General features: G+C 32.2%; 1 protein-coding gene across 1 annotated transcript in view; it reads left to right on the top strand.

Annotated features, from left to right (window-relative positions):
* Nucleotides 1-26,534, top strand: part of LOC112685333 (zinc transporter ZIP11) — a 38,752-nt gene extending 12,218 nt beyond the window's left edge. Inside the window, exons 5-7 of the mRNA XM_025557181.1 lie at nucleotides 21,277-21,375; nucleotides 24,443-24,601; nucleotides 26,349-26,534. Of these exons, the coding sequence (XP_025412966.1) occupies nucleotides 21,277-21,375; nucleotides 24,443-24,601; nucleotides 26,349-26,427 (337 nt within the window). The 3' untranslated portion in view covers nucleotides 26,428-26,534. The remainder of the gene's footprint in view (nucleotides 1-21,276; nucleotides 21,376-24,442; nucleotides 24,602-26,348) is intronic.
* The last annotated feature ends 426 nt before the right edge of the window (nucleotides 26,535-26,960 follow it).

Genomic DNA, 26,960 nt, shown 5'->3' with positions numbered 1-26,960 from the left:
AATAAAATTTAAATATGCACGATTCAATAGATATTACATTTATGGCTTTGTTAGATTATCGTATAATTTATTTTATATAATACTAATTAAACAACTTTATTTACATAGTAAAATGTATTGAATATTTATTTAAAATACATAGTTTTTTGGACTGTATACTTATTTAGTTATAAAATATCTACAATAACACTAGCAGTTTAATTTTATCTCAACATAAAACACGAATACTGTAATCGTGTACTTCTATACACGATTGTTAAACTAATCCTTGTTATGCAATTAATCAAACTGTATTTTTGAATACAGTAAATCTATTCAAGTAATTATCTAAAACAGTAATTTAGTTCTTGTTGATCAATTTTATTTAATCTGGAATTCGTTATAAGCTTATTTCATGAAGAATTATTAGTGCACCTATGTAATAACATGTTGAACATCGTGTAAACATTGATCAATCATCAGTTATCAACCATGTCGTGTATAATTGACAACCATGGTGTACCTATTGGTTACAGTATTATTATGGGGTGAGCAAGATGTAGTTGAGGGATAAGTGGTGCATTCCTGATGTATACTTCTAAATGTATTGTTATTAATATACAAGTGTACAATGGTTATATAAGAACTGCTAACCGTGTGTATAAGTACATATGTGTTTGCCTGTATCCGTACGCCATTCCGAGAACTGTCAACGTCCGTCACGGCCATGGACTTTTCCACACCCATCATACTTTACCATTCTTGTCTTTTTCTGTATTATCGTCGGTCTCTATCAACCCTCTTATAGTAAACATAAAATTAGACATCAGAGTTGTTCGTGGAACGCGCTTATTGTACGCGTTGAAAATATTTAATTATTTAGCCGTTAAGTTTCCAGAATTTCACGGTTTTTACAATTCCATAATTTTAACTTTCATCTTTATGTGGATTTAAACGTTTAGAATTTTTTTTTCAAATATATTCTAGTATTTTACCATAAGTCATAACTGTATTGTGCCCATTGTGGTGTCGTTCAGTTAATTGTATTACACATTTTATATTATATACTTACATATGATGGTGTATTTATCTATATGTAAATTATAAGATTGCATAGTATACTGACTTAAACAAATATGTATTTTATATTGTTTATCGGTTTTAAAATATAGTTTTTATTATCTAAAAGTTTGATTTAGAGTTTAGTCAATAACAATTACAAAAAAAAAAAAAAATTATATGAGACAAAATTTTTTGTTATAAGACGTTCTGTGTGTTATAATATTATTATTAGTTCAAAAATGTTATATGCATTCAACCGAAATTCGTATACCTTCATAGAATAACTAAAAAACGAAATACATTCCTGGCTTCACTGTTAAAACCTAAAATATGTATGTGACCCGGTGTTTATTATTATTATTAAGTACTATTAGATTTATTATGTTACAAAATTATTATTAAATTATGATGGCGTTTAAATACACCGTATGAAGAGTGCGTTTTGATGCATTTGCAGCGTTGTTTACGTATATTGGTGTAACGATAAATTGTTCGAACGCCACATCCTACTCGTCCACTCGTCGAAAATTCATTACAGTTAGCTCGGTGTTATTGTACACCGAACGTGCGCTGCATGTACGTGAACATTCCGGAAATTCTTTCCGCTGCTTCCTTAGGGAATGAACTAGTTTGTATTTACATGTACATAAAATACGTGCCGTGCGTGCGTGCAGGGAGGAGTCTGTTGGTCTCGTCGTCGTTGTTGTTGTCGCGTAAGAACAGCGCTGCCGCGGCTGCCACACGAGTTTTGCCGGTGCACTGCCGCCGCCCCACATACTACGTACGCGCGCGTACATTACGCGTTTCGGCAATGTGGCTGCGGCGGATTCGGAGAAACGTATGGAAAAAAAAAAAGTAAGTGCGTATAACATTAAAAGACCGAGGAACGGTGCAAGGAAACGAGACGTCGGAGCAGAGAGTGAGAGAGAGAGAGAGTGAGAGGGCAAAACGAAGAGAAAAAAAATAATAATAAAAATAAGAATCTGGTTTTTCGGCCGCGCGTATTGATTTTCCGAAAAAGGATCTTCCGTCTCTCTTTTTCTCTCTTGCTCGCAAGAATACAATCGCATCGTTATCGATCAAAAAGCTTATTTATTAACATATTTTGTTGTCTACCTCCTTTTGTCGGGACACCCCGTGCCGCCGCCCGGCCTCGACGAAGACGACGGCCGGGCGACAATATATATTTAATTATTTTTAATGCTCTCATCGTTGTCTGCACGCGCGTGAACCCCAAATTTCGCCTCTAACCATATAAATATATTATTATTATTATTATACTCTTCCCATACGGAGCGCTCGCGCTCGCCGCCGTCCGTCCGTCCGTTTGCTGCTCGCGTTTATAGGACCGGTTGAAAAATGTGTATAATGTATAAATATATTGTGTTCCCAACGCGTTAAAAAGCGAACGCCGACGCCCGCCCCCGCCGACGCCGCCGGATAGTTCTGTACCACCGATGAGAAGGCGACGGCGGCAGAAGCAGCCCACACTGTATATTATAAATACGAGTATATATATATGATCCGCGCTAAACCACAGGCGCCTTAGTCGTCGTTTTACAATAATGTTAATCACAGACGCCGCCGCTGCCGCTACACGTTCACAAAATAATAATAATAATACCATCATTGAATCGTAAACAAGCCCAATTCTCCCCCAACACGTATTACGTATATTATATATGCCCCGTCTTATTATATCATTATTCTCATATTATGCGTATATTCTTTATGTCTTTTCCACGCCGTGTCTTGTTCTCGTGTTCTGCTCGCGTACCGATCGTTTCACATACACCACCTCGTATCGTTCAATGATTACTCCTCGATCCGTATTATGCGCGTGTTGAAAATCTCACGCCCTTGGAAATCTCTACCACATGCGTGATATATAGGTTTCCTTAACGCTTGATCAGGAATAATTATTTCAATACTAATTGTTATTATATGCTGATTATTTTACTCTTATATTATTATATTTTCGGCGCGTCGTTCGTTTTGGTTTGACGGTATACGTGGTCATATTTACACCAGTTTCAATATACACAAGTAATTCTGTAACTATATATCTATATTATATGTTGATATATTGTTTTTATGCTTACGTTTTATAGCTTAATAAGTATAACGTTTAAGTCCTGTAAAAATCCCAGCAATTAGTTGAAAATGTACGTATAATATAACAAATCATTGATTAAGTAGAACTAATTTTTGTATTGTTAGTTTCTATATTAAATTAAATTGACTTATTATCAAACATTAAAAGAAAAACATTACATAAATCTTCTCAAAGGTTATTTACGTGTTTAAATTTTTATTATGTGAAATATTATAATCTAAAAATATATCATAACTCGTTTAAAAATTGAAATTCATAAATAACCTGCAACAAGGCACACATAATGTTTTTCTTTTAAAGTTTGACAGGAGGTCAATTTATTCTACTATTGAATTTAAAAACACGAAATTCGTTCTACTGAACTTAGATTTTTTCTGTTGTACATTTGTAAGACAGATGCAGATGTGGTGTCATCTTAAAATAATCATATACCTCTAGTTTTTTACTAATTGTTTGTGTATACAATTATAAAATAACTATTGTTCAATTAAGAAAAAAGTATTTGAAAGTAATATTAGTGATTTTATTTAGAATGGTTTATATTATGACGTGCTGTGTTTATACAAATTTTATTAAATATATACATATATTATTGACGTTATTAAATAGATGTTCATTGTGTTTAGAATCTACTGCAATTTCTTAATTATAGTAATCATTTAGTTTTTTTTCTTATCATTTAACGTATTATCTATGAATTTTGTGCTATAGTAGAAGAATATTTAAAATATTAATCAAGAGTTATTTTTCATGGTTTTTGAAATTGCTTCATTACGAAGTCTTCGCGTATAGAATCAACTTCAAATATTGAACTCTAAAAATGTCAATTGTCTTCAATATAGTGCACCTATTTAGTAGATATTTTTTAAAAATAAACATTATTATCTCGGATTATATTTTTATGATGTGTAGTGTTAAATAAAACCTGTCAAAACTTAGTCAAGTTTGTACAATCGTAGCGTATATAGCTCACTAATATATATATATGAAAAGTATATTTATGTATGTGAGTATATTGAAAAATAATTATTAATATCGACGTCTAAAGAATTTCATTTATAATCAAATTTAAAGGAATAATTATTATGTGGTTTGTTATACGCTTATTATTAGTATTGACTATATTAATTATAATGACTAATCAAATGTTTCGTTCCTAGAAATTGGCTTGTTATAATAATGCATATTGACGCTTTAAATCAATGTTATATATGGAGATCGGAGAAATACGAAATAAATGTTTTGTAATAGATTTTGAGTTGAGCGAGAGAATAACACATTTTATTATGATGAGATTTTACTTTTGCATAACAAATTTCAACCGCATTAAAAATGTTCTAACTTCTCGCAATAATACATTTCACTAAAGTGCTGTATGACAAACACAACAAAATTTGGAGAGTCAACAACTCGTGTAAACCAAAGTATGGAAATCAGATTATACTGATTTTTTCTTATATATTATACTATATCATAGATTCAATTGAAACTTTTTTGGAGTTAAAAATAGTTTAATTAAACAAAATCACAAGTCTTGAAGAGGAAAATTACTTTTTATTTGTGTATGAAAAAAACGAGAAACGAGAAAAAATGTGAATGGAGAAAAAAACATAAGTTGTACCGGTGTAAAAGTTAAAAATCAGAATCAAAATATTATTTACCTAATGTAATAACAGACCAATGGAGTAGTACAATTGAGATCCTTATGATTATTATATTGGTACATTATGACCCAATGGGTAAATAATATTTTGATGTAAATAATATCATGTGATACATTATCTTATAATGATGATTATTCATTAACTCAAAATATAGAAATATAATATTAGCCAGAAACAGATACATCGAAACCCATGGTTATTAAATAATTTGTGAGAGAGTCATTTTATTTGACACGAGACAATTATATTTTCAAAATAATTAAAAAGTAAAGAGAAATAGAAATACTGGTCAAACCCTTATTGAATATCTCAATATTGTTTCAATATTGAGATATCAAGATATTGTCTCTATAAATGATAAAAAATTACATTCTTCGTCGTCCTGGTGGTTCCACCGCAGATATCAAGTGTATATCTAAATAAAACTACTGCAAGGCAAAAATATTAAACAATAGCATACACAAATAACCATTGACTCACGTCGCACCGAAAATCCAGAACGAAAGAGCCAAAAGTATATTTTTATGTTTTTGAGCCCTTCAAGTGAAACTTAATCTTACCACGAGATTCAAAATGTGTCTAATATGCCAAGTATTTAATTAACTGGTCTTTGATAGAAATGCCGATATGACCAATGTGGTTATATGGATAAGAAATGAAATAATAGAACACTGAGAAAGAGTCGCTAAGAATTTATGACAACATATATGAATATGGTTAGAGATGATAACCAATGCGCATCATTATTTTTGGCTAAAATCATTACATATATATTCATAATAACATAATGTATGCCCATCGCAGATACTCAACTATTATCTCGACGATATAGTTTTCCAGAAGTTCTATGTTGCCCCTAAACTGTTTTATTCAGATTTAACGGAGAAACTTTGTTTTTTTTATTTTATCGGTCGTTTTCGAGAAAGTAGCAAAAATCAATGAAACATCGATGAATAATATGCAAATCAAGAACCCGTTTTCAACATAATTTTTACCATTTTCAATGGTAAACCTTGCTACGATTTGAATCAATATACAAATGTAATTATTTATCATTATTTAAATATTTTAAATAACAATAATATATTAATGATTTCAGACTAAGCGTTACCTATTTTATGTTACTAAATGCATAATAAATATTAGTTTTATCTATTTATACTATAACAAATACAATCTATTGCATGTAGACTGTAAAACTCACTCCGAGTATAAGTTCATTGTTGTATTAGCCCATATGTTTATCCATGTACACTTGAAGACTCAAGATTATAATTTAATTAAAATAAACGATTCTGAACAAAATTTTGTATAGTGTACACAAACTAGGTATTAATACATAATATAGGTATCGTCGTATTACGCATCTAATCTATTATTATATAATTGTAAATCAAATGATCATGTTAGTAAAGAAAAAACTTTATAGGCTTTAATAACGAGTTTAATATATCTTGTTTTATGTACAAATATTTTTTTGAAAAAACCTCGGTTAATCGTCATAATTTGTGAAATTATGTAACTAATTTTATTAAAATATTTTTAAACAAAATTTAATCTTATATACTAATCATATTTTATATAGGAAATTCGAAAAAATATTTCTCTATAATAACTACACTTTTGTTTATTTTGCGATCCATTTGGAAAATTACTTAAGACTGTGTCAATTTACACAAAAATATTTAAGCTTGTAACTGAATTTATTAAAATTTGGTGTAATTATTTTTAAATCTTATAAATTATATTCATTAATTATTACTATAGTTATTACTTAATATGTTAGATATTTTTAATATTTTTGTATTTTCTTATTGAAAATATAACAAATAAAATATAAATTTCATGTATCATGTATTTACTCTGGCGATTTTACAACCTCGTTATTCTTCCATATTGAATTTTTAAACATCGTTCATTGTTAATCGTTCTTTCAATACGCAATTAAATGTTCAGTTTTTTTGTTTTCTAAATCTAGATTATTCATCAGTATAAGTACGTTCGTTGAGCGGCATCTTTTCTTGTTTTAAACACTTATAGTTATTTATTTATAAAAAAATATCTTACAGCCAGTAAAATAAATATACACTTTTATGTACGATTATTTTTCATGTTCTTAAGAAAAACTGCATTAGGTAACATTTTCATTAGCATAAAATATTTAACAATATATATTAACATAATTGTATATGAACGTGTCAAACTCAACGTGAAAATCAGTATTTTTATTAGAAATTAATCATTTATGCTTAGCTGGCGATAGTGTTTCATTATTTAATAAAAAAATATCTCTGAACCAATCATTTACTATTACGATTTTATTTGAAGAAAAAAACGTATGAATTAAAAGTTTATTATTTAGTGTAAAAATAGATTTGATTATCAAATTGTTATGTAAATTCCTTATTTTTTTAAAAAAACATGTTGGTCTGCTCAGTTGTTATACAATTCTTAAAAATTAAAACTACTTGGATTATTAAATTATTAAAAATTATTAAACAATTCTTATTCATTTAAGACATTTGCGCTAAATAAATAATTATTTAATTTTAGTGTAGAATTTGATCAACTTTTATTAATTTATTTTTATTGGCAAAATAGTAAATGAAACCAGTTATGTGTTGTTGTACGCATGTCTGTAGCCAGGGGAGGTTTAGAATTCAGACCCTCACCTAAATTTTTTTTTTAAATAAAATTTAATGATTTTAAATGCCCATTATATTTGAAATTTTAAAATGTATTAATGAATAACAAATTTATACTCTATACCCTCCTCCCTCCAAAAAAAAAATCTTTTGCTGGCTATGGCCTTGGTTGTACTACGTATATTCTTAATATATAATGTAGGTACCTATTACAAATTATCACTATTTGCCAACACTTGTTTTAGTGTGTTGCATTAAGCTAAATTAAAACGATAAGAAATACTATTGGGATTGATTAGATTTGATAGAAGTTAATTGAATTTTTATATTTTTACCTTCAGCAAGTCAATTAAAATATTTCTTTAGTGAATTGTTATAATTATATGTTACATCACTAATCTTATCGTTTACTTTTTTAGACGAGTCAATACTTTTAAAAATGTTCATATATAGCATTGAAGTAAAAACTAATTTATTTTAAAATTTAAAAAATAACAAACTTATACAAGGAATTTCGCAATAATTTCTTACTATACATCATATACAATTATGGGAGAATTTATTTTTCAATATATTGATCTATGTTAATATTAACAAAACTAAGTGATCAATTGATTAAAATCATAAATAAATGTTTATAATCCTTGATTAAAAAGATTTTTAAGAGATTCTTCTTGTGTTAGTTATCAAATACGATTTTTTGGAGTTCTGTTGACTAAACTTGTTAATTTGTAATAGTTAGAAATAAAATATAATTCTGTATTTTGTACATTTGAACTGAACAAAAAAATGTTGTCGATTAGGTCAACAACATATTAAAAGCTAAAATATGAAAAGTAAAAATAGGTTAACATTTTTGTAAAAATAAATATTTAACGGCTAATAAATTAATAAATACTCTACTGAAAAATTAAAATCGTATTTTACAATTGCATTTTTCTTGTATTCCATATTCTTTTGTAATTAATCTATATGATCTATAAAAAATAGTATAATGAACATTAGTGATAAAATTACTACATTAGTACGAATATGATAAGTCACCCCTGACGACTTCAAAATTCCATTATTTGTCGTATTAGAGTTTTCAAAATTGTTTTTTTATTATTTTTTACTAGATGAAAAAAAAGACTGTTGTAATCACTTGTCCTGTACGTTCAAAATAGAATTTACAAAAATTACTTCAAATTATTAGAATATGGTTAATAATTTTAAAAATGTCTAGAATAATGTTAAGAATGTTAACCTCCCGGGAACAAACACGTGTGTCCGCGCGAGCGCACTCTATCGCCTAGTTCACTGTACAACATGTATTTATTCTGAAAGAGTGCACTGCTATCCATTACCATTTCGCGTGACTATTAAAATGTTAGTAGGTAGGTACTCTTTAACCATAAGTAGTAAGTTGTCAACGATTCCGATGTTTCCAGATAGTACTACTTTAATTTATATATTCTTGCGTTTATTTTAATTATAATGTTTTGAACTATTTTGTAATTTTCCCCATCGATGATACGGGCCGTTAACGAGGATGATGCCCGCAACCATACCGATATGAAAATTTCGAAACTTATATTATTTCAGTACACTCGTTATGATTTGAAACATAATTTATCAACAATGCGTTTTCCCCGCTTTACGGATTTTAAATCTCTTTCGTTTGACTTCATAGAGGTATTATAAATGTAATAGTAATATGCATTGCACATCGTTATGTTGATTTTACTATACATTTATATATAAAACGCTACAGGTGTTCTGAAGTCTTAATGAAAATGCTGGCCTTTCAAGCGAGTTGTATACGCGCACGTGTTATGTACCCGCGTACTGATTATAATTAAAATATCATATACGCACGGTTTTTAATTAATATAATTACCAGGAACGGTGCGTAGACGTGTCGTAGTTATAAATTGTACACGACATAATGATTTTCTTCTGACGGGACGATCGCGCTCCGAAACACGCTACCGCCCCTGGTCTTGACGCGCACGTGCGGCTTCTAAAATAACTGTCGAAGTAAATTATTATTATAATTATCTTTAGTCGCTGATATTTTTAACATTGGAGAGTATAACGATTTCAATTACTCTTCCCGTCACAGCGGTTCGTCTGGGGCTTCATCGCGTGAAGGGTATAAGTTTTTCGTTTACATCGATTTTGAAAACGATTATGATTGCTTATACGATATTCTGCGTTTTTTAATTTTCTTCCTACGTTTTTTTATTTTTTTTTTCGCGCTGAACACCAGTGCCGTACTGCGATCGGTCCACATGGAAACCATTTTTCGGCGGAATTTTTCCATAAATTTTTTCCTTTCGTTTCCTTCCACCGACCATCCGTCGTTTCCGTCGATCGCCGTGCTCGCGCACACAGAGATGTACGAACGGATTCGATTTATAAAACACAACGTGTGTCATGTAATATCCGATACACAAACACGCGGCGGCGTCGGGCTGCATGAAATAGCATCGGAGGTGGAGGCCTATAACACACACGCACACACGCGCGCGCGAGACGACGGCATTCCTTCGGCCACTGACCTTGGTACCAGACGCATAGCATAGCCCCGATCACGTACGCACACGCACACAAACCAACAAGCGCGCGCACGCACACCATTACATGCATACATATGTGTGTGTGTGTGTCCCTATATCGTATTTCGACTTGTCCGAACTCATCGCCGATTCATCTGCACCACCACCACTGCCACCTTCTCCGCCTCTCAATACGCATCACCTCGCCCCGCCGCCGTCGCAGCAGCTCTTTTCCCTCTTATTTTTTTTTCTCTTCTTTTTCTAACGCCACACAGTATCCGTTCGTTTCTATCGCTGCAACATTCCATCGTTTCCTCACCTTTTGTCTGCTGCCGCCGCCGCCACCGCCGCCTCGACGACCAATACGTGTGTTGTTCTTCGCCAACAACAACGGCGTGGAGCACGGCAGTGCGCCAGGCCGCCACCGTCCCCGCGCTCCACGCACACTGCGATATTTATCGTTTTGTTATTATTACTATTATTAACTTCGGGTGTAACGAGCCGGCTAAAGGGGTGGTAATAAGCGATCTCCGCCGACACCGATTCATTAGTCCGCGAGCGACTCGTATACCCATATTATACACAGGGTGAATCTGCCATACGGTCGTGTCCGGGAAATTTTCATAAAACGAGTTAACAGTTTATAATTGTTTATGAACAATTTATAATAACAATTGGCGTTTAACTGCGCACTGTAGTTAGTATATATCAATTAATACTTAATTTGTATTCCAACCCCTCTTGGAATGTCGGGGATAATTTCACGATAACCATGTTGTGCGTCTGGACGCCGGACTGTCGCATTGTCTGGAAATATTCGTTCTAATCGTTAAACTTTATAACGCTTTATGAGTTTTGTTGTTTCCCGCGAACTACATAAGTGATTATTACTGCCGGGCCAGACGAGAGAGAGGTGGTCGGGGGTAATTCTCCCCGGACCTGGAATTTTCATGTTGGCTCGGTATGTGAACCAAGAAAGCTAAAAAACGTGGTTTTACGGAATTTTGAAAAATCCCGTAAAACCCAAGTGCGTACTGAATAACTACCAACTGTATACTAACTGTATACTTGAATTTTGGAACAAAAACTACTATGACTTTATTATCATACGTCACATATATCGTACGTCGAGTAACTCAAATAATAAATAATATAAAACACATAAATTATAATTATTTTTAAATATTCGTATTTGTATTTAATTTAACGGTGCACATTTATTTACATTTGATGTATGTTATAGTAATGAAAGATTTAAATGCTATGATCGAATAAACATATATTTATAGAATATTTAATATATATAATATTTTTTTCATATTTAATCATTATTCCTTTGATCGATTGTTGAGGGCGAGATTTATGATGATAACGGTAATAATATGTGAGATAAATATAAAGGCATACAGAGTAGCATTCTTCGTAAAATGAGTGTGCCGTATATTCTCTTTGTGGAGCTTACACGTTTAATTTAGTTAGAGTCGATTCCATAGAATCTTGTCACCAAGCGATCACTTATTTAAGTATCGTACAATGCAGTACAGTACAGTATGAGTACACAACACTGGGAATTCACTTCACTCTATCGAGTACAAAAGAATTAATGCTTTCAAACCATTCATAAAAAATCTTTCTGGATTACAAAATTCTCTAGAAAAAATTAAAAAATTTAATTTAATTCCTAAAACGCATTGAGACGTCAATGTCATTTTGATTTAATTAAACATGTATTTAAAATATGGAGCAAAATGAGGTCCGTGAGTCACTACTCCTGGGCCTCGATTTTCTCTCCATGGCACTGATTACTGCGAGAAGTTTGATTTATAGGCGACTCTAAAACTTTTGATCCGATATCTTTATGGATATTCAAATGTTAAGACGTATTACAAGTTACTATTCAAAGTTAAGTACCTGGATTATTAATGATCGATAGAATTCTTATTACGTTTGAAATTCGTTGAAATTACCTCTATTTATTGATGTATCCACCATTATATTATGACAAAATGTAACGTTAATGTATACGTATTCGTAGTTATTTTGAAAATATATGTTGAGAGATTAAATTTAAGCATTATTTTTATTTGGAATTTATTTTCAAAACTTGTAAGAAACTTTATACTTATTAGGATTATTAATTATCTACATATATATTTAAAACATATAGTCACTAGTGGTCAGTTTATTTTATCGATTATGCTGACAGTGTGTATTATGTTGTTAAAAAGCATTCACGTTTAACGTTTCTATGAATTGCCATTGACATTTTTAACCAAAATAGATATCTATATACATTTTATCTATATTATATCCTGTGTAATTCTATATTCGTAAAACGAAATTCATTAATAAAAACACGTATACTAGACACTATATTATATACCACATTAGTTTGTTCACATGTTATAATGAAATTTAACACTAAAGCAGCTCAAGCAGTAATCGGCGATTAGAATAGTCTAAATAAACCGCGTGTTCAATTTCAATTGTGGCGACATACTAACTGACTATAATAATAAATGTCCCTCTGCCTACTTAAAAATATTTCACATTTTTGGAATATGTCTGGTTTCCAGAGATTTATTAAATTAATTATCTCCATACCAGTTGTTGCTGCTGCTGCTACAGTGTGTTTATTATAATAATGCGCACAACGCGTTTATATTTCCGGTAACGCTGTTTTATATTTTGCACATACGTATTTCTGTCAAAACATAATTAAAAACATGAAATATAACGATAATCAAATTCTACTGCTACTATATATTATTGATATCACTTGTCAACGACTATTACAAACCTATTATAAACAGTTGTATATCGTGCTGATAAAATAACAACACATTTTTCGTCACGGCTCCTCGGTTGTCGGTCACTTGTTTTTCGTCTCATTTTAATTTTTTATTTCGTTTGGGATAACGGCTTCGAATAAATACATAGATTTTACGCTTATTCCACTATGTATAGAGCGTATATTTTTAACCTGACACTCATTTACCAGACGTTTTTCTCATGAAAATTTCAATTTGCTTTTCGTAATACAATAATAACGTCTTAAAGATATTAAATCACTTTATTATTGCTGGTCTCGTGCGTTGGCATTTCTGTGACATAGGTACTGCACGACGGATATCAAGGATTTCGAAAAAAAAAAATATTTTTATTTTTCAAAGTGCATCCGGTAGTCGCCGACGGTATATATATATATATATTATATGTACACGCGTAAACTTATTTATAAAAGCACCATTTGCAGTCGTTGGGTGTACGTTTTCATTCATTTTCTTCAATTTTATTACTTCTGTTTTATTCCTTTTTTTCTCCTTCATATAGTATTCAACTTAATAACTGTGAATAATCTCAGTAAGAGTAAATAATAGAACATGCATTATATATAGTCAGTGCATCATCATCATCAGTGACCGAATAACAGTGTATATTTTATTTCGATAGTAATACTGCAAAATGCACTCGAAACGGTGTTGTATTGTTTCCTTTTTCTATATATTTTGGTTTCGATGCGCGTTTGAAAAAAAAATGAAGTAGAATAATATTTCGTTATCGGTGTACACGACGACTCGGGTCTGTATTTGTAATTTGGTAGTTTATCAGTGTTTGCCTGACATTGTAGTAATGCGCAGCTAGATAGTTCAATGAACCGTATTATGCCGAATTTTGACATTATCTAAATCGTACGCCGTCTATTATAAGTAGTTACATTATGACCTGGGCATATATATTATAGTACTGGTGTGCGCGCATACATAGTATTGTTGCTTAAACGGTACGCCCCGCATGCTTTCCACCGTGTGCGATTGAAAGTCCGTGTTTTCGACAAACTTTTAATCTTTTACATATTAGTTAAAGAAATGCGAACAAATGGCAAAATAATTCGGCAGTCTTATTAGACACACAATAAACTTATAGGTGACGTTTTTTTTGAAATGTTTAACCGTGTAATGATGTATAATATATAGGGTGAGTCACAGGAATAAAGCCAAAAGTAAAAATACCTAACTTAAGCCATTTTACACTTAAAATTATTTTATTGATATTTAATTATAAATTAATAAATGCTACTTCAATTTTTAAAAAGTATATCGAACATATGACTTTCATATTGTTCGTAGAATGAAGCAAGTCCGTCTGAAAAAAGTTTGAGTGAGTGTGCAAGCATTCATTAATGAATGAAATTTCTGTTCTTACTGCATCTTTAAGTTCATCCAAAATGCGACGTTTTGACTCATGAACATTAAATTTAAGTAAACCCCTAAAAAAAAAGTAAAAGAAAAGAAACAAGTAACCTAGGAGGCCAAAGCATAAATCTAAAACGTGATATAAGGCTACCGAGAAACATCTTGTTACGACGTTCAATGGCAGTGTGAGGAAGTGCTTCATCTTGTTGAAACCAAACAACCATTAGCTGATATGTTCGTCGTCTTATACGTAATTTTGGTTTGAAATAGTTGTTGTCATGTCAATGTAACGGGCATTATTGACAGTCACTGTTTTATTTTACTCCTAAAAGAAGTTTGGATCAACTATGCAGTTTTTAAAATTGTATACCAAATCGTCACTTTGGGGCTGTACAGCGGTCGTTCGTAGTGGTTTTGAGGATTTTCTGTAGCTCTAAATGGCATTATCTGACGGATCGAATGAGATTATCTAGACCTCTCCACTCCCATTCTACATTGAGAAATACCCATTTTATTTTAGCCCTATTCCCGTCATCCATCCTGTTTATGATATACACAACTGTTGTTTTTGCTATTGAAAAAATTAAACCTTGGAGTTTGTGTTCAATTAATCGAAGGTAGAACTATACATTTGAGTTTATTGTTAAAGGTTTTTGTAATATTTTTGAAGTTGACAATTCATTAGATTTAACATTTTAATTCTTAAAGCTTGAAAATTAAATACTAGATTCTTCCTAGCTTCACTAGTTGTTATTTGTAGTCAATAACAAAATAATTTAAGGGAAGTCACAAAACCATGTTATAAATTATAATTGTTGAATATTTATACAAATTATATAAGCTCTATTAGTTTTTTTTTGACACTTGAAATTAATAAGTATTATATATCTACATATTAAAATAATAACTGTAAATATTTATAGTAAATAAATTAAATCAGAGTTCAAAAGTTATATATATACACAATTTTTTTTCCGTAAAAGTTGGTTTAATCAAACCGGTTACAAATATATAAGGTTCTAGTATAATTTCTACTAATATATAATAATGTTGAAAATTTTAATTAAACATGAGGGCTCATTTTCCTTTACTCAAAATCAATTTTCGAAACTAATGGTACAGAAATTTCAAGTATACGAGAATAATTTCACCTTTAGTAGTCGCCTATTTCTATAGCTCATCTGATACCCAGCAACTCGCCCCCTTTTATAAAATAATTCGATTAGAACGATGCTTTCGACTTTTGCCTTATAAAACTTTTATATTATTTGGTTATATAGTGCACATAGAGAGAGTGTAAGAGAGAGAGGAGGAAGACTATGTATATGGTAGTCAAAAATAAGAAAAGGGAAAGTCGAGTGAATAATAATATAAAACAACGGTCCGCTCTTATTATTTGCGTTGTTTGTGTATGTGTGAGAGATTTGTAGAGAGTTGTTCTTCGACAGCCAGGTTAGCAGCAGCAACGGAGGCTGCAGTCTAACTGTATACAATGTATATTGACCCCGTCCGTCAACTTATTTATGAAGATTCGTTGTGTATGTACACATACTTATTGACGGAGGGCCGTCAACGTGGACCATAACGTTTCTTCGCGTTATACACACACACACACATACATACATACATATTTATATGCATTACTATTGTGGTAAAGGGGTACGTCTTCAATTATACCGAGGAGAGCAAATAAGACGTTAAATTTGCTCACAACACCCAATGCGTTCCTACATCATTCTACAAATATCTTTGTTTATATGTACTTATAATAACTTCATAATTTAATTATTACATAATTATGTATTCCAAATTTTCATTTTAAATATTACTTATATCTTTTAAATGTCTCAAATGTCGTTTACAAAGGCCAACCACGAGTACGATAAAAATGTAAAATTTCATTGTAATATTTCCTGTCGACGAATTAAAAATATGTTTATCAGTATATTATAAACCTGATTAAAGATTATTAATAATTAATTAAATTCTTCAGAAAAAAGTATTCGTGATATCCCCTTTATTAATTTTATATACGACCAAAGACGTGCGCACCTGGCACCACCCGAAATGTTGTAAATATACAATTTAAATCTAAGAGTATGAGAGCTGATGTTGCTCGAATTAATTTTATTCCAAAATATTTGAGAAGAAATAAATTATGTTTCGTAATAGAAAAATAAAACAAAATGTTCTACATTTTCCTGCAAAAACTTATTATAATAATATAACAAACTACAATTGATTACAAAATTTCTAATCATAAAAAAATTGAAACTACATGTATACTATACGTGGATAGATACTTATACTATACATTACACGAGATTATATAAATTGAAAATTAATTAATATTATTTCTTTACTTTTACAATTAATCTTAAAAATCATCCGCTACTTACATTTTGATTTTTACCCATTTTAATCCCTTAAAATCAACCTTATTCAAAATCTTTTCGTATTATACGCCTAGACTATAATAAAAACATATCCTGAACATTTTAAGTCGTTAGTTATCTTAGTTTAGACTATGCATTGATTATGAATCAGTGTGTCAGGATTTATTCTTTTATGTATATATATATATATACAGTGGCGTATAACTTTTGTATGATGAGGGGGGGGGGATCATTTGCTAACAAATAATTTATTTTTTTATTTTATCATTATTTTTTTTACGTTTCTAACTCCTTCACACTAAGAACATTATTTTATAACATTTAAAAAAAGACCTAGGGTAGATCTGACTCCCACATCACTCTCTTGTATATGTCACTGTATATATATATATATATATATACTTTAGCTGACATTATGAAATATAGCATATAATACGGAGGAGTATTTGGAACAAATTTGTGAAAAATTTCATACAATTATTTTAATGACACCTAAAAAATCATTAACTTAAATAGAATATATAGTATACCCTCTCCTCCCCCTCAGAAAAATAGACAAATAGCATAAAAAATCGAGTGTCGTGATGATAGTCAGGAAATTATTTGGAACAACTGTGAAAATAAATTGAAAAAAAACTTCAATAGTGTAGTCAGAAAATTGAAACATAAAAAAGGCCAGTTCTTTTATATGATTACACAAACTAAATCCAGCATTGTGTTTTGAAGATTTTATACGTAAAACTGCGGTAAATTTTTTTCCTTATTTGAATAAACCTACTGCAATGCAATAAATATCTATTAAATAGGGTTGGTATATGGTTTAGTATAAATTGGGGCATGTTAAATATTTAATTTGGTTTTTGTTTTTATTAAATAAAAACTGATTGTGATATTTTAATTTTATTTTTTTGAAAATTAAAATTGTATTTTTCAAACAAATCTAAAGTCTCGAGTCATGTTATATATTTATTGGTATATATAGTGGTGTGCCGGACGTGACATTTCATAAGCATTTTATTAATGCTTTTACTTATTTTCATTCATTACAAGTTAAGTCACGAATTAAGTCAGTACTTTGAAAAAAGTTTTTTCGTAAAAATTATTCCAGTATTGGACGTGACAGAAATTATTTTACCTTGCGATACAAATTATTAAGATTCGCTGGAAACAATTTATTTTGTTTTCTGACGTTTTCTTTATTATTTCAACCGTGCATACTCCCAAGACCTTTTTCTATTATTATTATATGAATATTTAATAATTTCAAAAATTACATTGTGTTCAATATATTTTTGTTTCGTTTTCTAAATTGATTTTAATGTTTAGAATCGTAAAATGATCGTACTTCATTAAAAAGTTATGCTTGATATTTTCAATGCAACAACTTTAAGTTTACAACTTAATAGTCTTAAAACTGTGTGAAATATAATTTCTTAACTTTGTGTGATTTTTGATCTGATGTTAAAATTTGAATTTATCATTAGTAAAAATAACATTAATTTAATTACAATGCGCATACATGTCAATGGGTCCATTGAATATATTGGCGGAACTTTTGGTTAGCTTGTCAAACATAGTATAATTTATAATAATTGTAATTATATTACTTATAAGAAAAGCTGGGCGGACCTGCACATCCGTATTGGTAAAAATTGGTGAACAGCTTCTCTGTGTAGATTGAATTCCTTTTCGAAGACCGTAACATCTCATTGGGTGTACACTGTAATATTTTTTGACTGAAACGATAAAAGGTTAACATTTTCGAATAAAATAATTTCCAAAGGGAGGAAAAAAACGTTTCTAGAAATTTTTAAATAACACCGTTTTTTTAACACGATACACTGTTTCGATGCGTGTGTAATATCAGAGGTCAGAGCTTGGGATTTTAATGCGACAAACGTCTCGTTCCACAACAGCCTTTTACTTCCCCATATTTTCTTAGCGTGCGTGTGTGATGATATTATTATGTGATTGTATAATTGTAAATTTAGTATTCTACCAAAGACGATATTATAATGTTTCACCGAAAGCGTTGTTGATATGAGGATGTTCGACGCGTGTGGTGCGTGCGCGTATGTCATACGTCTGCGAGTGTGTGTAAACTACGTGACGATCGAAAGACACTCGGTTTGTGGTGTTATAAATTAAAACTATACGTATTATTTCGTTAAAAGGATATAATAATATCTGTACGCGCAATGTACGCACGGGTTTGACGTGTATAGTATAAAGATTAGCCTACGAAAATAATATAAATAATATAAATAATAATAATAATTTATTTAGTTCCATGTGCACGCAAATGTGTATAGTAATATATATAAATTTATATGTATAGTTATAGTTGAGCGACCACCACAACAGGATAGCTTTTCTATTTCCTTTTTTTCTCTCACGTTTTCAACATAATAATAATATTCATTGGTCACTGATCCATTTATACAAACGTTATAATACGTAATATTAAACAGTGTGTACGAGCATGTACATAAATAATATAATGTATGTGTTTAGTATCTCAAGGTGAAGGGTTATCACTGTCATTATCACCAAAAAACTTTTTTTTTCCATTTTTTTTTCTTTAACCCCCTTCCCCCCGTTCATTATTTTTCTTTCTCGACATTCCGACGTACATTTTTACGCACACGCACGCTCGTGGTTCATTCACTCGAACCATCACCGTCACCAACGCCGCCAACACGCGACCACTCTCTACCACATGATGTCGACGCGATTGCTCAGTCGCTGCACTTCATGCTACCGACACTGCGTCCTCGACCCATTATGTTATTGCTCAGACGTAATAATACACACACATACACTATTTTTCGCTCACCGCAAACAATGGCGTAGCAAGAATATAGCAAACTGTGCCCACGCCAGAGCCACAAATTGTGAAGGGTCACAAATCTGTACTTCAAATGTACTAATTATATTTTTATTTTAACTAAAATATGTAAAAAAAAAAAGATTTTTCTAAGTTGGCCTGGACATTTTTAACGAGCCCCATGATAGCAAGCGAGATAGTGTAGATCGAACAAAGTAACCTCTTGGAGCTGACCACTTGCCCAGACACGCGCATGTATACATGTACAGTGATAAACTAGACTGGTCGCAGTTGAGCGTCACGGTTGTACTTCGGTTGTTGCGGTAAAAACCAGCTGCACCGTGAGACTATTTTATCGATACATAATATAATATTTCGAAATCGATACAGCAAACCATTGCAACTATTGTCGAGCATGTATACAATAGTTGATGTCCACGTGTATCTAAGGTCTAGGGCGGCGAAACTTTAAGGGTGACAATGTGTCATATTTGCATTGAACCAAAATAAAATAAATTTGTTGGCTGGGGTTAGAATTGGGGTGATATTTGTTTCAAATGGCTCTGTGTGTACCTATGTATTATATTAATATATAGCTTGGGCGAGGGGTTGAAAACCACGTTGAAAAATGTCGGATCGCGGGAAACAACGTACGGCGAATAAGACCGTTGTCTACACGTGTGGGGACCCGGTGAGACCAAATGAGAAAAAATGTGCATTTAATTTCACCCACCCGAGGCGGATTTTCTATCAAAATTACTTTAAATATACAAGTATGTATATATCGATCACGAACCGCCGTAAACCAGGCCGATTTCGTTTTTCCTAAATTATTCGCGTCCGTGCTCAGACGACCGTGGCGTGTGCGTAATGCAATAAACGCTTTCTTCCTAACAGCTTGTGATAAACGTCGTATGTACATGATATAATATTTTAGAAATTATGATGAACCGCCGCGTGTACACAAATATAATATTTTCGTCACAGCATTGCCTTCCTCCGACATCTTCGGCTGTTATTTTTTTTAAAAAAAAAAAAAAAAAACACGGTACATATAAGCATTATTAACGGCGGCGGTAACGGTTGGCGGCAGTGGGTTTCAATGAATATTCCCGATTCATTCATATGCGTTTGTGTTTGTATGTGCGCGCTCTTTTTGTATGTCTTTCTTCGTTATATGCCTGAGGGGTTTCATCCCCCCCCCCCCCCCCCCGGTCACACGAAATAGCCGTTAAAAAAAAAAAGAAAAGGAAAAGAAAAGAAAATACACGCCGGTAGAAATACACGCGTATTTATTGTATGCCTACGATGTATACATACATACGGACGATGTATAATATAATATAAATGCGCGTTTGCGTCTGGAGACGGTCGTCGTCGTCGACGGTGGGCACGTTGAACCGGGACGAGATTTTTATCCATTGCATTCCGCGCATTCTCCGAATAGCTGTACACGTTTCGGTTCCATTCCGCTATTTACACGCACACTCACCGACTTGAATATTTGTACACACACGCAAATATACACACAAGCGCCTTACATCTTATGGGAGCGTCGTAGGCTGTTTACAGACTTGTATGAAAATGATACATTAATAAACGAAATTATATCATTTTTAGTATTCGTGTTCATTATTTCAACAAGATCATTTAGATCTCGGCGTTGTATTATCGATAGTAATTACCACATTAAAGAATGGTAAAGTACCTCAAATCTCGTTCTAACCGATATTAGCTGTTGTATCATACTGCTCTTTTACTTTTTATCCTGCTGATGTAACAGACTAAATTACTTTAATTCGTGTTTTTATTCCACGTGTTATTGTAATGGCTCGGTTTTTATTGTTACAGGAATTTGGCCATGGGAATCGGCATTCAAAACTTTCCGGAAGGACTAGCCGTCAGCTTACCTCTTCAAGCGGCTGGATGTTCCAAGTGGAAAAGCTTTTGGTAATTACACTGCAGTTCTTTGCGAGCACGCAATCGGTTTACTAATATCGTTATTTATTTTTTTTTCACTGCCTCATCGATTACATTTTTCCTAGGACAAAAATTTTTTGGATTTCCGGAAAAATACTTTATACAGGACGCACGATAATTTACACACTCGTTCCTATATATATACGTAGCGTGTATAGTATATTGTTATATGTTTGTCATGCTCACCCACGCAAATCTTCCACAGTAGCCCAAAAAAGAAATGGTCGTGGTAGTCGAGTTTCGTGGACCATTAAGAATACTATAAAATATGATATACGCGTCAATGTATATGTATATAGACAAATACATTACGCTATTATTATTCCTCGTATAATAATATAACCGTTATAATATGTATGTACGGAAACGCCCGTACTAATTATGAGGTACTATACGGTTTGTGTTTTACTGGGAAAATGGACATTCTACAAGTCGCGTTTATGGAAATCCGGATTTCCGTTGAGCCGCTGCTACTGCAAATTCCACGATGATGCCACAAATCAATTACGGTTACCGTCGTGATTATTATCACGCGAAGAAGGAAAAGCCGAACGATAATGTTTTCTCTTTTAATCCGCTTATAATATGTACACTATATCCAGTGGCGTACATTCGATCTTGCTCTGGGAGGGGTTATTATTATTAGATATTATTTTATACAACTTTTTTACCAATTTACAGTTTACTTTTACATTACAGTAAATTAATAGCTATTGGAATATAAAAACAGCATAGTTAACAAAACTTTTCAAACACCTATCAATATAATTATTTAATTATCATAATATTTGTATAGTTGTATTTTTTAAGTTCAAAGCGTAATGATGAAACTACGAATATATTACACGTCATCAATAATAAAACAATTTTTTTTCTTTTTTTTTTTGGTCCTGGGGGGGGAGGTTTGAACCCGGACCCCATTTTAGCTTTACAGTACACATTTGATTCGACTGATCATAAAAAACAAAAATAAATGCGATTCCACTTTGGAATAATGACTATGATATATAGTTATTATGTTATATCTGCGGGTGCTAAACGTGTTAATGCGTATAAAAGACCGCCTACTCCTTTTTTTTTTCGGGAACACTAACCTTTGTGCTGGTTTAATTTCTATTGACTTTTACGCTTAGAATCGAATAAATTTCAATGCGTAGTAGTTTGCAAAACTGTATTACATCTTAATACGAGTATATACTAATTAAAAATATCATTAATGAGTTATTTTTTTCTGAATTTTTCATCAGCTCGTACGAATTAAACACACTCACGTAATTTATATATACTTATATATATAATGATAATTAACACATTCGTGATAAAAAGTAATTAATAATATCACTGTACAGTTATTTAATTTCATTATACAATGTCCGTCTATATGTACAGTAAAATTGATTTTAAGTTTAATTCATTTTTTATGTAAATAGAAAAGAAACAAAACTATTAATATTATTATGTAATTCTATATTCGAATATATGAATGATGATTCATTATCTTATCGTATTTTTTTCTTTTCCAAATGATATCATTAATGACCAATACAAATTAACATTTTCCATTTTTTTTTACAATATCAACATAATATATTATACTACGTTGTAACGTGTGTTTCATATCTGCTGTAATATTATAATTTTTTTCATGATATTTTTAATAGTAAATATCATTTAAAAAAAAATTACAAAAATAAATACTACGATAAATGGTAAAACAGCTCCATAATACACGCTAAAACTTTATTATGATTATTTATGAATTATTATTATTATATTATTATATTGAACCTGAACAATAATATCAGTATTTATTAGCTAACAGTTTAGGAAGTTCATTGGTATAATGCAATATGTCATTTATTATTGTGAATGACCTGAATTGTACATCTTAAAATTCATCGGTTAGATTCCTTTATATATATATATATATATGTATATGTATATGTACGTGATTATATGAATAATATTAACCCGTCCTATTTTACTTAAAACGGACTTTGTCTCAGTTTCGACTTTATTAACCTGAAATAGTAAAATTATGTAGTTACAACGAGAAATAGATTCACGATTCGATATTTTCAAAACATTTCTCACTCTTATCATGCTGCAAATAGTCTTATTCGTGTTTGTGTGCTATGTCATATAATTATTATTATTTTATTTTTATTTTGTTTTATGAAACGTACTTCTAAAACACTGTTTTTACTATATGTAGCACTAATAATACCTAATATCGTACGATCTGGTGTTCAGCTGCGGAATACATTCATAAAACCGTGGAATTTTGAAAAAGTTCTATCGACTGAAACATGATTTTCATTCGGGGGATGTTGTCATAAATGAATCGAAAATATATTGAAAGAAACTTGAATAAACTTGAATATATTTTTCTGTTATAAAATGTTAGCAAGAAAACCTATCAAAATCGTGTTAATGCTTGATTTGATAAATTCAAAATAGGGGTCATTTTTTCCTTATAAAATAAAGAACGTACCTAACATTTTTATTGATTTCAAAAAAAGTAGGACTTTCTTATAGGCATGCGCACCGGAGATAATAGATATGCCATAACATCTCTCCTATGAAGTCATCTTAATCCGTAGTTTATTGTTTTAAATATGTAAATTTCAGAATTTATATCATTTTGACCGATTATTAGATCTTGAATACAATTTAATTTTACATTATTAAGAATAAAAGGATACGGTTCAAAGTTAAAATTATTTCAAATTTTGGCAATTCTTTTACGAACAATATTAAATTTGTGCATACAACAATTGCCGTTAAAGATATATTAAGAGTTACTGTAGAGATTTTTTTAGTATTCAGCTAGATATTTTCAAAAATACTGACATGTTCTGTATGCGCGTATGAGCTAATATTTATAATGGAATGTTACAATTTTTGAAAATGTAAGTTTATTTACTTTGCCGCTGTTCGCCTGCGTTCCCTCTCGATTCGAGCGCTACACATCATTGTACATTATATCGATATTATTATTTTGTCTGACACATGAATATACGTTTCCGGTTTTTAGGTACGGACAACTAAGCGGCATGGTGGAGCCGATCGCAGGACTTGTGGGCATATTCGCCGTGTCCTTCGTCAAACCGTTGCTGCCTTACGCCTTGGCGTTCGCGGCAGGCGCGATGATCTACGTGGTCGTCAATGACATCATACCGGAGTCGAATTCCAGGTAAACGAGAACACTGTAGTAATAATATGTACCACGCTCGTCGTTCGCGCCCGCCCATCGTACAAGTACCGCACCACCGGTGCGCTTTTCGCTCGCGGGCGACACTCCCGCGCGCTCACTCACGAACAGTCGACACAAACATTGTTATCGCTATAGCGTCTCGCTACACGAAGTCGTTATTGCCACCCCGCTATACGCCGGTATGCATGACGTACACCTGTACTCGTAATATTATTATTATATACATGTGCCCTATACACGCGTACTTGCACGCAGAGCTGTGTCAAACATTTCAGCGCCCCGGGGCAAAATTTTTTCTTCGGAGCCACCGGGCACAGGTAGCATATTAAGTGCAGATAAGGGTGCCCCTTTACTTTTATAAAACTATAGCGCCCAGGAGACAATTGCCCTCTTTGACCTCCTCTTAACACGGCCCTGCTTGCACGGGCGTATATAACATGACCCTGACGCCGTGTGAATATGATAGTGTATGATAATATGCGTGTGTATGTATTTGTGTGTGCGTGCGTGCGTGCGCTCTCGCAGTATATATGCGTTTATAATATCAATGGTTTCTCACTCTGGGGGTCATGTAACTGTAAAATCTCTGCGGTATGCAATCTCTTTTAACGCGAGGAATGTAGTGTAACTTACACACACACACACACACACACGCACTCACAAAGTACACACATAAACGTACGTGTAGGTAAGCGGAGACTACGCACATGTAATTACACTGTGTTTGTAGCTGGAGAGCGAGAGAGTGAGTGCGTGGCGGCGAGTTCGGTATGACGTCCACTATCGTCGCGACCTCTATTGCCTACTACGGCGTATCGCGCGCGCGGACGTTCGTCATGAATGGGCTGCCGCCGCCGCCGCCGCCGCCACCGGTAGATTATCGATACTTCATCCGGCGGCCTTGTATACGAAACGGAGCGAGCGCACGCGCGCGTAGGCTCTGTCGTCGACACCGCAGCCGACCGCGTCTTATTTTTCACCGTTTTTTCTTCTCCTCTTAAAATATTTTAATACCGTGTACCCGTAGACGCGCGGGTACACGATACCCATGACGTTTTTGTCGTCAGATCTGGTGTACGTACGGCTGCTCATTAAGTCCCGTCATAATTCACGCACGGCACACACGCACACTGACGTACTCACGCGCACTCGCACGCTCATGTATTTGTCGTCGGTATATACTTTTTATAATACACGTGGTATTTTGTAATATAAAATTATCAATATTTTTTATTTATTTTACATACACACACGCTCACACATACGCATACGTATAAATATACGTTCTATAGCCTAGAAACTAAAAACAGAAAACTAGGTTCGATAAGTGTAATAATGATAACAATAACAATAATAATAATAATAATAACGATAGAGAAAAAATTAAAAAAATTTTTTTTCATCTCAATTTCACTATACGGTCACATAAGATGCGCCAGTATCTTAAGGCGTATGCCAAATTCCTACGTGACCGTATACTGCAGAGTTGCCAGATAATATGTGATTCGTGCATATATTTAAGCGATTATTTTTCAAACGCGGCTCACGAAAACCTACTGCTTCTACTACTGCATGGGGTCAAAAGTCTGCACGGAAAACACATGATAGTATTTGGAAATGTGTGGTGCGCGTCCACATTTCCTCTGTTTAAAATTATACATTCGGACGCTTATTATATTATATACGTCGCCGTTTAATCGAATTGCCGCGTTTAATTGTATTACAGTGGTAACGGGAAGCTGGCCAGTTGGTGTTGCATCATAGGATTCGTGTTGATGATGTCATTGGATGTGGGACTTGGTTGACTTCATTAGGTATTAACCGTCATTTTTTCCTACACTGACCCATATATTCATATATTCTTATTCGTTTAAGTATCAGTATGTATAATTCTTTTTTTTTTTTTTTTTTTTTTTTTTTTTTTAATATCACACTGTTTGTGTGTATTTAATCTAATACAATATATACATTATTTTGGTTTTTATTTGTGTTCAGAGATGCATGTGTTAAATATAATCTATTTTTATTTATTTATTTATTTATTTATTTATTTATTCATTTATTTATTCACTCACGCACACGTTTTATTAGGCGAGTATATAATAATTATTATATTATGTGTGTTCTACATGCATTTATACGATTATTATATCTAATATTTATTCATATTATACTCACTGCTTAAACGTTGCAACGTGAACTATGAGAAACGATAAACGGTCCACAGGCGATTAAACATCCTTGATAAACACGTGGACGCTGTCGTGAGTCAGACGATAAGATGGGCGTTTCGCCTATTTCTGTTATGAATATGAAAGTATTTATAAACTAATGTAAC

The sequence above is a fragment of the Sipha flava genome, unplaced genomic scaffold (genome assembly GCF_003268045.1).
Source record: "Sipha flava isolate LNK unplaced genomic scaffold, YSA_version1 273_pilon_pilon, whole genome shotgun sequence".
NCBI classification, from domain to species: Eukaryota; Metazoa; Arthropoda; class Insecta; order Hemiptera; family Aphididae; genus Sipha; species Sipha flava.
This window is presented reverse-complemented; position numbering and strand designations above follow the sequence as displayed.